The sequence below is a fragment of the Ammospiza nelsoni genome, chromosome 7 (assembly GCF_027579445.1).
Source record: "Ammospiza nelsoni isolate bAmmNel1 chromosome 7, bAmmNel1.pri, whole genome shotgun sequence".
Lineage (NCBI taxonomy): Eukaryota > Metazoa > Chordata > Aves > Passeriformes > Passerellidae > Ammospiza > Ammospiza nelsoni.
The window spans coordinates 28925862-28942423 of record NC_080639.1 but is presented as its reverse complement, the minus strand read 5'-3'; the positions used below and the strand labels follow the sequence as shown (position 1 = coordinate 28942423).

Below are 16562 nucleotides of genomic sequence, written 5' to 3'. Positions count from 1 at the left end.
GTTCCAAAGTGAATTTAACGCTTAAATTATGTTCTTGTTACTGTATGTTTGGAAAACTGTGTCACCACAAAATAACCTTCATAGCTTTAGGTGTAGTACCACTTCTGTTCACTGACACCACTCTGGTGTTATTGTTTTAATCCAAATATGCCTCCTCTGTAGTCATCCTAAAGGCAAATAAAACTCAGTAAAATCAGAAAAGAGTACAATAGTTTTGCAGAATCTATGATCATGTAGGCACTTCATCTGACAGAAGAAGAAAAGTTTTGTAAAAAAACCTCTAAATAAACCATCAGACAAAAGCCCCAGTTTATATATTTTGAAGATTACACAAACATATTCCTACCATGTACTTCAGATTTAGATTATGTCTATCAAACTCCATCATCTGAATAAAGCTCTATAACCAATCTTATACTCAAAGGGAGCAATAAATGTTAATTTTACTTTGCAGATCCCGAGGGATAAAGTAGCAACTTAATCCAGTATTTAAATTCTATATTAGCCTTTTGTCTTTGTTGTTTTGGATTTGTTGTTTTGGTTTTCTTTCAGAGGGTGAGCCAATTTTGCCTCTCTCAAAGTGTCTTCTGTGGGTGTTTTCCTGGCTGCTCTCTCTCCTTGTCCTGGCTGGTGTGGTCTGTTCACAGATTTGCATTTTTGGCATTTACCAAGCCTGACATTATCATTCAGGGTAGAGCATCTCTTATCTTCATATTGTTTAATTTCTCAAGTCCAACATATTTGAGTTAATAAACACTTATTTTCAGACTAAATTGCCATCAATATACAGACTACTACCTCAAATATCTCTGCATATGATAACAGCTTAAACCCTATTTTATCTCTTTTTCAATACTGACTTGAATTAAGCTACTTTTTCCTGAGAAAAAGATTATTTGCATGGTTCTTCTGCACATCTTTAACTCATTTCCCCAGAGAGGCAGGGATGAGAGATTCCAAATGCAATTCAGAGCATTTACTAAGATGTATGTAGCAGCTGCTCCACCTGACAGAGCAATATGAACATAACAGTATTGGTGGCTTTTTGCTGTTTGTTACAACATCTTATCAGCACTGCACTAGATTTTGGTCTCACAGCCTGTGAGTCTATTCTCATACACCATCAGTGCTAAAAACTGCCCCAAGACCAAGAGAGGTTTGTTTCTGTTATCCCCTGATTTTCTTCTTGTTTCTGCTACTGGAAAGGTGCAAAGAGGAGCTGCCTTTTCCCCATCACTATTCCAATTTCATACTGCACAAGTTTTCTCTTTCCTGAGGAAAGGGATGAAAAGATAACTTTAGCTCAGGATCTTACCCAGATGGAAAAACATTTCTCAGTCTCATTGCACTATAAAGTGTAATATTCATCTGTTATTTTTCCCAGTGCTGTTTTCAGATGTGTTATTTATCCAATCATAATTTAATTATTTTCATGTATCAAAAAGCAGAAAGCTATTGAGGTCAAATGACAGGAAATAACATGAGCAGAAGGCTTTTTAATCATAATCATGAAAGAGAAAATTGGAAAAAAGTTACACCAGAAATTCATTCTCGACTTACAAAATAATTGATGACTGTAGCTTAAAGCAAAATTGAGGAAATAAACATCTATCTAAAATATTTTGTTTCTAACTGTCTCAGTGACCAGGTCAGCACTCATTTTGATATGTCAGGGTTTTTAACATCTGACCTCCCTGGTAATGAATTGATGTGCTCTGCCAAACTTGCAATTTGCAATTGAACGTGAGCCCTTTATGAGCCCTTATAAAGAAAAAAATAATAATTTGAGGAATTATGGTAAATGGTAGTGTGAAATATCACATGGCAGAACATCACAGTAATGAGTAACTTACATATTTACATTATGTATCTATCTAAGAAAATACACATATGGACACACCACACACTTCTGCACAAAATAAAGATCAATTCTGTTCCTAAACTGGCCTCTGAATTGCAAAAATATAGTACAAGGGACAGTTCAAATATAGCAATAGAAATTAGAGAAGAAAAACTCTTACTGTACTATACTGTCACCTCCTTCCCAATTTTTTTTATCAAGTCACATTATAAATAACTTTAATTATGCACTTTTCACCACTTCCCTGAGAAGATTTGATACTTGTATCAAGAACTGACCTGGCTGTACCTGTTTTACTCACTTCTTGCAGTGACTGTTAAAATATCCTAACAGGCAGCAACAAAGAAAACCATGAAAGGCTATAAATGCTGGAATTACAATATACCTGAGCAAACTGGGTATGAAAAAAGTGAGATTACACTGGAAAAAGGTTCTAGTGACTGATGATAATACCATACAGTTAAGATGGGAAAGCACTTCCATTTACAGTCGGGTTTATTTTTCTTTTTCTCCTTGTACAAGTTGAAACTTTGCATGCATGGTCACAGTCACATCAGGTACTGGATTTGTCAAGCTGTTTAAAAGCTGTGTGTTACATAAGTGGTTTTTCTAGGTAAAAAATCCAGACATGTAGTGTTCCTACCACTGTGTGTCTAATGCCTGGACTTAGGAGAATTTTAAATGAAAGAAAATCTCATTAGTTTCTGCTCTCAGATGGGGAAAAAAGGCAACACTGGAAGGAGAACTACTTACTCAAAAATTACTTTTGATACAACGGATTTAAAACCCACAACACTAAAATAAGTATCCAAAGTTCAGTTCTAAGATATGTAAAGTGAACCTTTTCTGGAAAGGCTAAGACTGGAGAAGTTGGATCAGAATTTTAACTGATTCACAGTGTGGAAAAAGCATTTTCACCTTTTCTTTGGCAGACAATACAGTGCAGAGCAGGGCTGCCAACCCCAGTGTGTTGCTCTGACTCTCTAAACACAATGACAATTTTCCAGCCCAAGTGGAAAATTCAATCCCTTTGCATCTTAGGAAGAAGCAGAGCTCATTTCAAGAGCCCTGAGAAGAGGAGATTCTGGTGCAGGTTTTGTTTGTGAAACTTCCACCCTGCTTTTCCCACTTGCTGCCATGAGAATTGACCACTTAGTCACTTTCAAACTTCTGTGCAAATACAACACATATAAGCTGCAATTCAGTTCTGCCACTCTTGGGGAAAGTGTGAGGAGCAAGGAAGTCACAAAAAGTGCTGATTCTGCAGGAAGACAGGGCTACAGTGTGCCACTTACTGTCGAAAAGGTTACTACATGAACTGCTGAGCCTAAAAATGAAAACAAAAAGCAATTCTGGATAAAGAAGTCGATGTTTTATAGAAATGGATGGCTAATATTTCTTTCACATGCCTGACAATTTCATTCACTGAAACAAGTGGATTGTTCAGCTCTTGCTAATTTGGAAGACAAACAGGTTTATGAAGTGATTAGCTCATTGTGGGAGCTCCTGGAAGCAAATGAAAGAGACCCTTCCACTGGAGGACTTCAGAGAACTTTTGAAGTGCTATTGAACTTAGTGTCACTTCATGGCAACAAAGCAAGCAAATACCTCCTACTCTAGAGTGTCTATACTGATGTGTGATGCAAACTGCTTGCCCAAAAAAAGGCACATGAAAAGCCATGGGCTTACCCACATTATATATTAGGAGACTGATTATACCTCAGAGGGAACCAACATTAGTTCTGTCAACAACCACTTCTGATTTTTCACAATCAAGCTACTAGAAGTGGACAGAGCTTTTCCTTTAAACTCACAAAAATAAATATAACAAAAGAACCTCCTAGTAAGAGGAACTTTTTCAGGTACTTTTAGGGCAAAGAGAATTAGGGAGGTCAAATTCATGCTTTGCTGCAATTCACTGCTACATTGTGTGACAAATGCAAATGATGTTTTGTTTATACCCCAAAGAGAGAACAACCAAGGCTCTATGTCTGGAAAAAGACTGGAAAGAAAAATACCTCTGGGTAAAGCAATGAATTCATCTATTAAAAATAACATTCTATAGATGAATTTCATGGAAATGCACTTCCTTTCGGTATTTTCATTAAATGATATATTTATACTATAAAAGCTTTCTGCCTTCTGGATATTCATGGATTGAGGCCATTAGCTTTTTTTTAGCTTGTTTTTGATGCATGTGACCATTGATATGTGGAATAATTTAAAGCTGTTTTTTCCCCCGATCAGTAAGAAATATTATTGAAAGCACAAAGCCTGAGTCATTGTTTGGTACATTATCTCCAGAAATAGAATGAAAAAAAAAAAAGAAAAACTTAGAAATGCACATTTTGTCATTTTCATCAGGAATTAGGCTCATGTTTTACCCCTGTATGAACCATGGCCCCGGCACAGTCAGTCAGACCACCATGGGAGTGGGCTTAGAAGGGGACACAGCATCTCCATCCCAGGCATCCCAGCCTCACGGCCCTTCTCCCACACTTAAAGAAAACAGCAAACACATTTACAATGGTCTGAAAGCTAGTGAGTTTGGGGATTAAATTTAAAGGATTGGAAAACCAGAGTTACTCCAAAACTTATTACTGAGAGCCTGCTGAGAGAGACAAGTATTTGCAAGGAGAGGAAGCAGCAATCTCAGGCAAAGAGCCTGAGGTGTCCATCACACATCCTGACAGAGGAAAGGGATGAGGTGGGTGTGCAGTGAGACCCCCTGGCACTGTGGTGACAAATTCCCTTGCATCCTCACACTGTGCTATTGTGCAGCCATCACACCTGTCACACACCTGTGGGGGGAGTTCTTCACTTTATCCAGGTTTGAAAGATAAAGGCACATAAAGTCAAAGCTGAGGGGCTTTTTTATTAAGTTCTGTTTTCTTGTTTTTCATTTAAAACTAACCAACTCCACAAACCCATTACTAAAAGAAGAAATATTTAAAGCAACACTAATAGAGGACATGCTCATCAAATATGAACAGATCCAAAGTACACAACATTGTAAACACGAAGTAGGCAATTACATTATGGGCTAATGAGGCAAAACCTACTGAAAAAAATTATCAGGGAAGTGCACCAGGACTGGCTGCTATTTGGGCTGCTGTGGGAGAAAGCTGATTAAGATTACTTAGTATAAAAGAGGTCCTAAGTAGGATTTTTTAGTAAAAGAGTAGGAGTGTACAGGAGATGCAGCAAATTAAAGAATGGGATAAACAAGACCTATTTAAATATTCCTGAATAATTTTTCTTAAGCAAGTGAAAGAGCAAGAGGGTGTTTTGATTATAATGCAGCAACTTCAATATAAATTTGATTAATATGAATTCTTTAAGGACAGAAATTAGCCACCATAATATGACTCACAAACTAAGGCAAAGAGCTCAGTATGATTAAAAAATTAAAAGCGTTCTACAGTTGAGGATACCACCTGCCATTATATGAGATGAAGCTAAATATCCCACAGAGAATATAAATCCTCTTCCCTTCCAGAACAGGCCTGCACTAACTGAGGCCTTGTAGAAGTGCTGCCCACTAAATACTGCTGCAATACCAAGCCCCTTCTGAGATAATTTTAAAATTCCAAGAATTTACAGAGGGTCTGTAAATTGCTAATTCAGCATGCACGCTGGTTGCAGGTGGGTGACACCCACAGTGCCACGGCCAAAGTCCAGGACAGGAGCACAAGGAAAAGAGCATTTATGACCAGAGCTGTCAAGTCATCTCCTTTTTGCACGAGGGCTGATCCAGCTGAAGGAGGAGCCAATGTGGCTGCCCCCCAAGCTGATCAGGAGCTGCTGGTGCATCACAGGACACGTGGCCCCAGCAGTGGCAGGCGGGACCACTGGGCAGCCAGAGGGACACTAAATCACCCCCCACCACCATCAACGAATAAGCAAAGCTGGGAAAAATCATAACCACTTCAGAATACAGGACCTCTTATCTAAAACAAATGCTTTGGAACAGAGGTTAAAAAATAAACTCTGTGTACAAGATGAAGCTGATGGAAGTAATAAAAACAAGATAAACTGTTACATTACAGAGGCATAATAAATAAGTATCCCCCATGTGAACCTCCTCATGAATGACTTGTTTCCTTTTTTCCCCACTTTCCTGTTTTTCTGATGCCATGGATTAAACCAGCACTGCAACACACATCAGCACCAAAAGCACCAAGCAAGTGCTCAGTTTTAATGTTTTCCCCCTCCGCTTGCTGAGCTACAGCACACAAACAGGTATGTTTATTCATCTTTCTACTCCCAGACTCTCACTTTAGATTAAATTCTTTTTTCATTTCTCTTCCCCAGTGAGGTAGGGAGGACAAAACACTCAGCACACTCTGTCTTTATTCCTTACAGGCTGATTTGTCTCCCTTCCTCTCCTAACAGGCTCTTCTCATTCCCTAGAACACTTTAATTCCTCTTCTCTACAGATGCTCCAATTTGGATTGTTTGGGATTTTTTGAGCACAGAAGTGTGTTCAGTATTACCAGAGAATACAGGAATTCTAGTACCTCTTTCCTTTACTGAAATAACCTCTTCCAAGATGCTCCTTTGCATATTTCATGCATAAGAATGGTGGCTTATGGCAGCCTTAGGATCAGAAAACAAAAATAATTAGATGATCTCATTAATTCTTTAGGCTTTAAGCAACAGAAAAGGGGAAAATGTGGAATTATTAAAGGGTAAGTCTAGCAAGAGTAAAATTCAAACTAGTTTGCAACTAGCTAATAGAACCAAAATATACCAAAGATGTGCTAAGAGTGAATCTTCAAAGTTCACAACAATATATATATATAAAAAAGAGAAATATTCAAAATCCTAGGAACTGTTAATATTCACAAAAAGACCCATTTATAGGTTCTACCAACTATTGGTGTGTTTCCTATAATTGACTGTGTAAACAACCATTCTGTTTCCACTGTAATTCTCTGTGCTTTTTGCTGGATTCCCAACATACATTTTAATGGTGCTTACTGCTAAGGACCATCCTCTCACTGCCATGACTTCAAGGTCCTCAGTAACTGCTTCTCTGTTTTGAAATCTAATGTGAAGGACAAACACTACCAGCCCACAGCGTAAAAAGTTCTAATAAATTGCTTAATTAATGTGTTCAATACAAATGACAAATTATGTTACATCCTTTACTTCCATGTCTTTAATTATCCTGCCTTTCAAAACATTTTAAGAAGTCTTACATCACACAATCAGTCTTAAAAGCCAAAGTTTTATGGCTGTGGGCTGATTTCTTAATTTTATTTCCTTCTTTTACACATTTCAGCTCATACAGCTTTTTGCCTAGATTTAAGACATAAGATGTATGTAAATCTATTCCTAGACACAGAACACAAGGTAAATATGAAGTGCTATGTGGAGGAGAAAAAACAACTCTGATTTAATCTATAAAAAATGGCCTCTGAGTAATGTTAATGTTCAGGATAAAATAATCAAATCCTAAAAGAATCCAATGAAAATATTTACTCAATGACAAGCAAGTGTCAGAAAGGAAAAGACTGGACAAAATGCAGGCAAAAAAGCATTAGTGATGTTCTGGTAAGCTTCAGGGAAGGGAAGAAGATTCAGGAAAGTACAATTTGGTAATATCTTTCTTTCCTTTATGTTCTATGTAATGTATATTAAATGTGAACTAAATAAATAGGTGTGGCAAATGAAGTTTTCATAACTTTTAAAAAGGAACAGTAAATTTGGAGTCAAATTTACTGTCATATATCTGGCACATCTGACGAACCCAGAAGCACCCCGTACCTAAGAAAAATTCTTTTCAACATCCTTGTATGATAGACTCATTAACCTCATAGATTGCTGGGCTGGGGAGGGAAACAGGTAAAAGCATATGTGTATATGAGAGGGACTTTATTAGTCCATTTAAAGGATGGATCCTCCATCTGACATGCAAGTTCACACTTTAACATTTTCACCATGTACTCCCACTTTGCCTGCACTGAATTCAGGCAGTTCTGGCATGGATTTCCAGTACAATTTTAAGTCACACACTGTCAGAGAACAAAAATTCACCACAGAAAATGTACAGCTGCTTCAAGAGACACAATGAAATGTGCAACTTGAATTTTCCCTCATATGCATAGTGCATATCAAATGTACTGAAAAGAGAGGTTAAGGTCTGTGTTTAAAATATGACTTGGAGGACTGGGCATGGTCTTAGTCTGATATTACATACATACTACAACCAAAAGAATAATTATGGACTAGAAAGGGGATTAAGAATACACTTGGATATTACAGGTCTGCTTGAGATAAGGAGCATAAAGCAGCCAGGATTAATGCCAGTCTTAACAGTGATTTCCTTATGTCTATGACTGCTCTGATAGGTGGTGGGCTTTAGTAGCTCTCCTTAATGTTAATCACAAGAGCTCAGGGAGCTACAAAGTACAAACCCCCCAGTCTAAGCCCTACAAACCTCATGAACATTCTTATAATTTTATGTATATTAACTCAGACAGAATTGTCCCATGGAAATCTTCAGCATATTCCCACAAATTACTCTCAGGCTGAAGGAACACACTACAAAACACACAAAAGCATTTAAAGAAATTCCAGTTACACTGGCTTCTGAAATGCTTCCAATTAGCTTGCAAGTGATCTTGTCTCTCTGACAGGCTCTGTAACATTCAAATTGTTGTATTAACATATAGACACATGCAGAATAAGTGCATAATTTGGTGCTCAGCCAGTTGTGGCTAATGCATCAAGCAATAATGTTCATCTCAAAAAAAAAATTATTTTATTTGGTATCACTTCAAAGAATGGATGAAAGCTGGCCTTAAGCCTTAATACACAAAACAATGAAGTTACACAGTATAGCATCACAGGGTCTGTACAATTATTTACAAAATCTCAAGAAAACCATTCTTTTGCTTCCCACAGTTGGCCATAATTAATTCTTGGTAGATTTTTAAAATCAAACTGTGTAAAAGATCAAGCTACTTCCTCATGTAGATCTACAATTCTGGCAAATTTCTTTTTTGGGAGTAGGATAAGTAGGCAAATTTATCAGTTTCAGCTGCAGGAGATGATACATATTTTCACAGCCTGAATATATGAAATTATTAACCTTTTCCATCCGTATTCTGCTCACACTCTTTTTTCCCCTATATAGTTTTCAATAAATTTTAACATCACATTTTATACATCTCACTCATCAGACTATAGAGTCCAAAGCCTTTCTTTGTTCCTTGAGTGTTTCTCCTTAGTTTTGTATTTCAAGTCCAAAGCCTTTCTTTGTTCCTTGAGTGTTTCTCCTTAGTTTTGTATTTCATTGCTTTCCTAGGCCTGCTTTCTGCACCTACACTGGAAAACCTTAAAGGTGGAAACTCTTCTTCCCACTGCCCAAATGATACCTCACATCCAAATCTCACCTGGGAATTTTCATCTTCTCAGGTATTTATAGTCTTCATCCTTGTTTAAGTAAAGCCTAGGACAGCACGTCTTCTGGCATACATCATAAATGAAAACTACGCAAAACACCACATTTCATTGCATTTAAGACGTGTCCCATTGAAAAGCTATCGATATTTAACCCAAGACTGATGAGAATGAACAAACTGAATGTCGAGCATCCGTTGACTTTTTAAGAAAATGAAAACCAAGGGTAAAATAAGGACAGCTCTTCCTGGCCACCCAAACAGTACATTTTTCTCAAAAGGGTCACTGTGAAGGGTAGCACAATATGGTTAGTGCAGTCTGTCCTGCTCACAGAGTTCTTGAGGACCCTGTCAAAATGGGCAGCACTAGGTAACCAACATCAGGAGCACCTTGAGTGCTTCCTCATATGCTCACTAAGCACCTAAGAACTGAAAGTGCATGATTTCATACCTCACACTCTGCTCTTAGTTTACTTATCAGGGCTAGTTTTACAATTCATGTGGTTTTCCACATTCTCAGTTCTTTCTCTGAAACTCCTTCTCTGTTTTTTCCATGGTACCCAGTCATCGGCTTTCAACTCCACACTGAACATTTTCTTTCTCAGCTTAAAAGGTGCCCAAGCTGATTTTCAGGTTAAACAGTACTAAGGGAAAAAAAAAAAAAGCCCCCAAGCCCAAATGACTTGCTGAAGTAATACCAAGACTTTGTGGTAGAATTCAAGCTGACTAGAATTCAAGGGGAAAAAAACTCAACCCACATAAAACATTTTATTTGTAAGACCTTTCCTTAGTGTTTACATATTATGCAAGCACAACTAGCAAAGAACCAGTGCTGCTGCTTTTTCAAAGTAGCAGGAAAGAGTAGTAATGCCTGCATACTCCCACCTCCTTCACACTAAGAGGCAAAAGAAAGTTAAGTGAACAAGTGATCCATGTTCCCTGGCTGTACAAAACGAGCAGTGCCGCTGTATTACTCATGATTCCTCAATTCAGGATATGTTGATGGAACAATTAAATTGTTTGGTTTGTGGGATTTTTAGGAAGGAATCTGTTTTTATCACAAATTTGTAAAGCAGAAAATCACTTCACTGGAGAAGAAGTACAAGGCTACTTTGAAACAAGGACTGGAAGAGACTACATGAAAAAAGGTATTTTGCACAAATTCATGTCTCACGGCATGATCCCACACATTCACTATGAGAAAATAAACTAATTATTTAACATTTGCATACAAATTACTTATTTTTGGGGGTTGAGGCATGGCTCCGTGTGTGATCTTGGGCCAGTTTCTGAACCTCACTAAATCTCTAGCTCCTTATTTGCAAAGCAGATTAATATTAGTTATGCAGGATGTGGTGAGAGTAAATTAACTCAAGCTTGTAAAGGGTTTTCTGATCTTCAGATACTATGGAGAAGAAGGACTAGAAAAATCCATTTAAGAAGCAAAGAAGCACGTAAACCCATGGCCACACAACAAACATGTGGTATATCAACTTCATACAAAGAATTGGTACTAACATTTCTATGTAGTAGCAGCAAAAATTATATTAGCAGAAAGAACAAAATACATGTATTAAGAATAATGAATTCACTTACTTTTTCCTAATTTCTAGGTCTGAAACTGGAACACATCTCAGGCCAGCTCCCAATACCATGAGGGATGATGTTAGTAACACTGTTACCCTCAGACCTATGATGAAAAAATAACAGTATTTTACAAGTTAAATCAGTAATGTTGCAAAACAAACATTGCTTTTATATATCTATATTTACATGGAGTTTCACAGAAATAACACATGTTCCTTTCAAATCATAAGCACTTTGGTGCTGATATAAATTCCAGACACATTCTGAAATCCTGAGTTATTTTCTACACTTGCACTCCAGAATTACAAAAGCTTACTCTTGGCATGGCAACACACAGGAGTGTATCCAAAATCTACACAGACATTCTTGAAAGTTAAAAGAAATAATAAAAGTATCATCAAAATATACAATATTCCCTTTGGAATTAGAGGCATTGGGGAACATGCTCTACTGTGTTATCTGAAATCTACACAGACGCAAAGAAAAATCTGGACTTGTTCATTCTTCTCCAACCACTTAATGAGCACAGACACAGCACTGTTATTGTTTTCTTTCATAATGCAGATATGCATTTCATCCCAAAGAAACAACCATTTATTCAGGGGAAAACAAGTACAAGTATTTTTTTGCAGTCCTTGCAATTAGGGCACTTTTTTGCTGCTCTCAGCTCCAATTGTCAGAGGTTGTAAATATCGTACATTAGAAAAAAGCCACAATTGACTGATTCCTTGAATATGTTTTTCCCTCGTGCAATTTTCATCTGAGAAGCTCTTAGATTAGAAACAACCTTATCTTCATGCTGCAATTCCTTTTGCCAGCAGTTTGTTTGCTGCTGTTAAGGTGTTTCCATCAGCAGCACAGAACAGTGACAGCTGAGGGGCTTAAGCTCCAAAATCCTGCAGAACACCAAATCATAAATACTCACAATTAAAAACCACAGAGAGAGTCTGCATCTGTGAAGTTGTAAATTTTGAAACAATTTCATAGCAACAAATAGAAAATAAAGGGCTTCCATGTTCTTAGTAGAATATAATAAAAAATATTAATGATGACAAACATGCAATACCTCTAACATTTAGGTAAAACTAGCAGTTACCCAAAATACAGATGATAAAAGAACCTGTCCTATGATGTCACCTATCAAACAAATGACTTTGGTTCTTTCTAAAGCTGCCTATCTTCAGAGGAGTGTTCCCTCTGTTAGTGACTCCTGTAATCAGTACAATTCAAGCAATAGTTGCATTAAATATTTTGTCTCCATGTATTTTACTGAAATGTGATTTTACTGGATGAGACATAATTTTGCTCATATTGTGACAGTTCTTAACAAATCTCACTCACTGGTATGCAGCTCCTGGTGCTGGACACTACACAAACCAAACATAAGATAAGTTTCTCTATCAACCAGTGTAGCCCAAGACAACCCAAACAAAAATAAGTTAGTAAGTAAAGTTACAGGTTTTCTGAAACAGAAGTGAGACTTCCTTTGGTAAGGCCCAGTCATTAACACAAGGAATGCCAGCTCCAGTGATGTGACTCCAAAGGACACTTCACATCCCTGATGCTCTGAAGAAGTATCATCAACCAAAAATACATCTTTCCTGGTAGGATTTCCCAATACCTCCTTGAGCTTAGTTGCTTGACTGTGCTCAACCAGCAAATGCTGCTGTTAAACTGGTTTTTCAAGTGTGTTCAGAGAGCCCTAAAGAAATGCCCTTTTAATATGGCTGCTCAAAACCTTCATGTTCCTGTGTTTGCTAGGCCACCATGAGTCTTCATGTGACATTTAATTCCACATTGCCATACTGCCTGTGCTGTGCTGGGGCAATTATGCGTATCTGCATTGCATACATGATGCTTCTGCCTTTTCTTCTTGGAAATTAATCTTTGTTAGCACTGCTTTTGTGGATAATGAAAATTTGTATGCAGCAAGGATTGGAATTTTATTGATGGAAAATTGAAATACAAATCTTTTATCTGAAAAACTTGAAGTTTTCCATTAGGAAATGCTATCGAAATTTTTCAGGGAAGCTCTGGTAATGTACACACCACCTTATTTTCCATGTAAACTAGGCTCTTCTTGAACTACATTTCACAAAACACAGTGCATTCTGCCTTTCAAGAGACACAAGGAGAAGGACTGCATGGAGGGTGCTGCTCATGGGGCCCTGCTTGAAGTGCAAGCCAGGGGCAAGCCCAGGACACAGATGTAAATGGGAAACAAAAATTTAAATTTAAATCACCACAAGACTTAAAATGAGTGTTTCCATATTAAAAACTCCCACTTGATTTCTAATTTTTAAGAAAATCCCTAAACCAAAATACATGCAAACCAAGAAAGTTTTAAATTAAATCTGCACAAAAATTTCCTTAAAATATCCCAACATACAATTTGGCAAAAAAATTATTTAGATGCTGAAGTTTGCCTCCAGCTTTAAATTCAGGCCTATCTTTAATGTCAACCTCATATGTCAGATAATTTTAAAGTAAAATTATCTGTTAAAGCTTCACAATCATGTAGGCCTGATCTCTTCACTCTTTGAAGCCCTAATCTTGAATACTATTTACTGTAAGATATCCCTTTAAAATGTTTTGATTGCCCAGCTTTTTCTTTGTCCTTTTTTTCTGTTTCCACCTTAACATGTAAACGCCCTCCTGCAAATTCCTTTGGTTAATGCTGCATGTTGAAAATGATGACACCAAAGTGAACAAAAGATTGTCAGACAAGCAGCATATTAGACATTTGCTTTGCTAATTACACAGTATAGTTTTAGCCTCTAAGCAACTAACCCTCTTATTTTGCTTTACATTTTAATTCTTTTTCATCTTTGTCAGAAACCAGTCTTTTTATTTATTTCAGTATTTTTGTTTTGAATGCTGCAGTTGTTGCTACATTGAATCTGACATCTTGTATTACTCTAAAAGGGGCACCCCAGAGTGCCTAAGATAGCTACCATGCATCATGGGGACTATAAACCAAAGCAACCAACCAAGCTTGAAAAACAGCCTGTGAACCTTACAGCAAATTATGTCTCTACTTTAAAAGATCTAAGTAATTCACTCAACCAGGAGATTTTGTGCAGATGTAATTAACTTCATTAATTCTACCCTGTAAATGCAAGCAGGAATTGGAAGGAGCGAGGAGGGTACAGCTTCTTAAAATCCATCATTCAGTTTCTACCCCTTTCTATCAGAGGTTTCTGACACATGGCTGAAAGGGGAAGAAATTCCTTTAAACAAGATTTTCTGCCAGTGGGTGAAGTTTTGTGTTCTATACACCTTGTCTCCTTAGCTGCTCCTTCCTATCCTCTTCCTGCAGGAGGTTTGTGGGCCCCACAGATGGCAATTGCTCTTGAGCAAACTATGGCCTTGTTCACAACAGCCAAACTTCACTGACAGCAACAGAAAAGTCCAAGCTAGCAGCATAAATTGAGTCAGTAATAAAAAGGATGTTTTAATTATCATTTATGAGTGTAACAGTCGATATTGTTCAACTGTTTAACCCTCCTGTGGCTCATAACACCATCTGCTTTATGACTTCAGCAGTCAATGCTGCATTTGCTGTTTCATATTTCTTTTTACAACTGTCTCCAAACTCTGGCCACTATTACAGACTTAACAAACTCTCAAGCCACAATCCCCACCACCCACAGGCCAACACAGAGCAGAAGCAGAACCCCCCCATGCTGGAACATGGGGGCAGCAGCTGCCAGTGGCACCCAGCTGCTCTTCAGCTCCCTCACAGCAACATCAAGCAAGAGCATTCAGAATGTGGGTGCTCATCCCCCACAGCTCCTCCAGCATGCCTTACTTTCAAGATGCTTTTCAAAGTATATGAAAAGAAAATGCATTCCCCCACGCCCCACATTACTGACTTGTAACCCAATGAGTGAATTATTATGCCCAGTTTAATAAGAAACTTAAAAAACTATGCTGCTGTCCTAATTCCAAAAATTTATACATTAGTTTGTGATTTACCAGTAGAATGTGATTAACTCATTCCTGAGCATCCCCCACCTGAGCCCAGCACAGCAGCTCCCTCAGTTCCCCACTACTGCTACAGAGCACTGCAAGCAGCCTCTTCTAGCTCAGAGCATCACACACATGGCACACACCTTTTGAGTTTGGTTTCCCCCCTGCAATGAAGCATTCATCCTAGGGGATATCTCAGTTGGATGGGCAGAACAGACAAGTTTTCACCTTTCTCCTTTATTTTTAATAAAAGTTTGGCCAGAGGAAAGGCTGCTGGATTCAGCCCTTCCCGTGCCATGGCAGCACTGATTTCCCTCATAGAGCTCACACACCCTGCTCCTAGATGCAGTAACATTTCAGGGGATTCCGAACTTCCCCTGCAGATACCAAAATCAGTTCTCACAAATACCAAGTACAGCAAGGCTCTGAGTAGAAACATGTGACATCAGCCTCCTGCCCTTTTTCACAGTTTTTAAAGACCAGGCTGAAAGCACAAATTGCTTCTTCTGACACTGAACTGAAAGCGTTTGCTTGACTTCCCCATCATTTTGACCAAAACATATCTAGCTAAGAGAAAACAGAATGTAAAAGTCTGTCTTGGTCCACACACACCAGGAAATTTTAAACTCACCAGTTGCATTAGCTGTTTCAACAATTCACTGTCAAATTATGCTTTTCCTCCCAATTTAAAGCAAATTCAAAGTTCTTGTTTTGCCCTTCTTTACAAAACAAACCACATTTCCTGGATGTTTCCTTCTATGAAATTAATCTATAAAAAACAACTTTTACATTGAGGTTCAGTAAGTAAAGTATTGAGCTCCAAACCTTCCACAATTTTTTTTCTGGACTTGGAATTGTTTTTATGTTTTGTTTATATGCCCTCCTTATGGCTCAAGCATTATTTTTAAATGGGTTTCTTTGCTGCATACCAATGTTCTGTTTCATATGATGGGTCTGCTTTTCTCCCTTTTTAATATATCCCTATACATTTAGCTATACTTTTCAAAAGGCTTAATTAAACAGCTCCCTTTATCAGGCAATCCTGAAAGCACTGCACACACACACCATCCTCTTTGATTTTTTAATGTAATTCTAGCAAAATTATACTAATAGTTGCAACATTTACTCTCATAACATCAATTATCTTTGCCATGATTAAAATACCAAAAAAAATTTGCTTTCTACTAAACACAGTGAATAAAACTTGTGTTGTGCCTGCTCTTTGCCAAATTGACTACAGCCATTAAGGAGGATAAGTGGCAATCCTCTTTCAGAAGAGACATCCTTGCATCAAGCAATACAATTTCCAAAAGAAAAGAACCTTTTCATTGATGTAAAAATACTTCATAGCTGAGATGTGGTCCCAGTCTTTCTGCTAACACATGGAATAAAATTGAAAAGTCAGTGTATTGGGTCTGCCTCAGATTCCACAAAGGCACTTGATTGCAGAGTGGCATAAATTGTGTTTGGAAACTCAATGGAAAATAAATACATTCTCAAGAATAGCATCAATAAAAACTGGGAACCAAATACAAACACTGCATGCAAGAGAGAACAACTACCAGGTTGTATGTAGCTAATCCAAAATTACAGACACACAGATAATTCTGAGGTAGAAGGGACCCACAAGGATTGAGTCCAACTCTTAGGAGAATGGCCCATAGAGTGACTGAGCCCACCACCATGGTGCTATCAGCACCATTTACAGCATGCTCTAATCATGGATTGAAGGC

General features: G+C 37.8%; 1 protein-coding gene across 1 annotated transcript in view; it reads right to left on the bottom strand.

Annotated features, from left to right (window-relative positions):
• Positions 1 to 16562, bottom strand: part of SLC49A4 (solute carrier family 49 member 4) — a 66227-nt gene that overhangs the window by 34763 nt on the left and 14902 nt on the right. The window contains exon 2 of the mRNA XM_059476062.1: positions 10867 to 10960. Coding sequence (XP_059332045.1) covers positions 10867 to 10960 — 94 coding nt within the window. The remainder of the gene's footprint in view (positions 1 to 10866; positions 10961 to 16562) is intronic.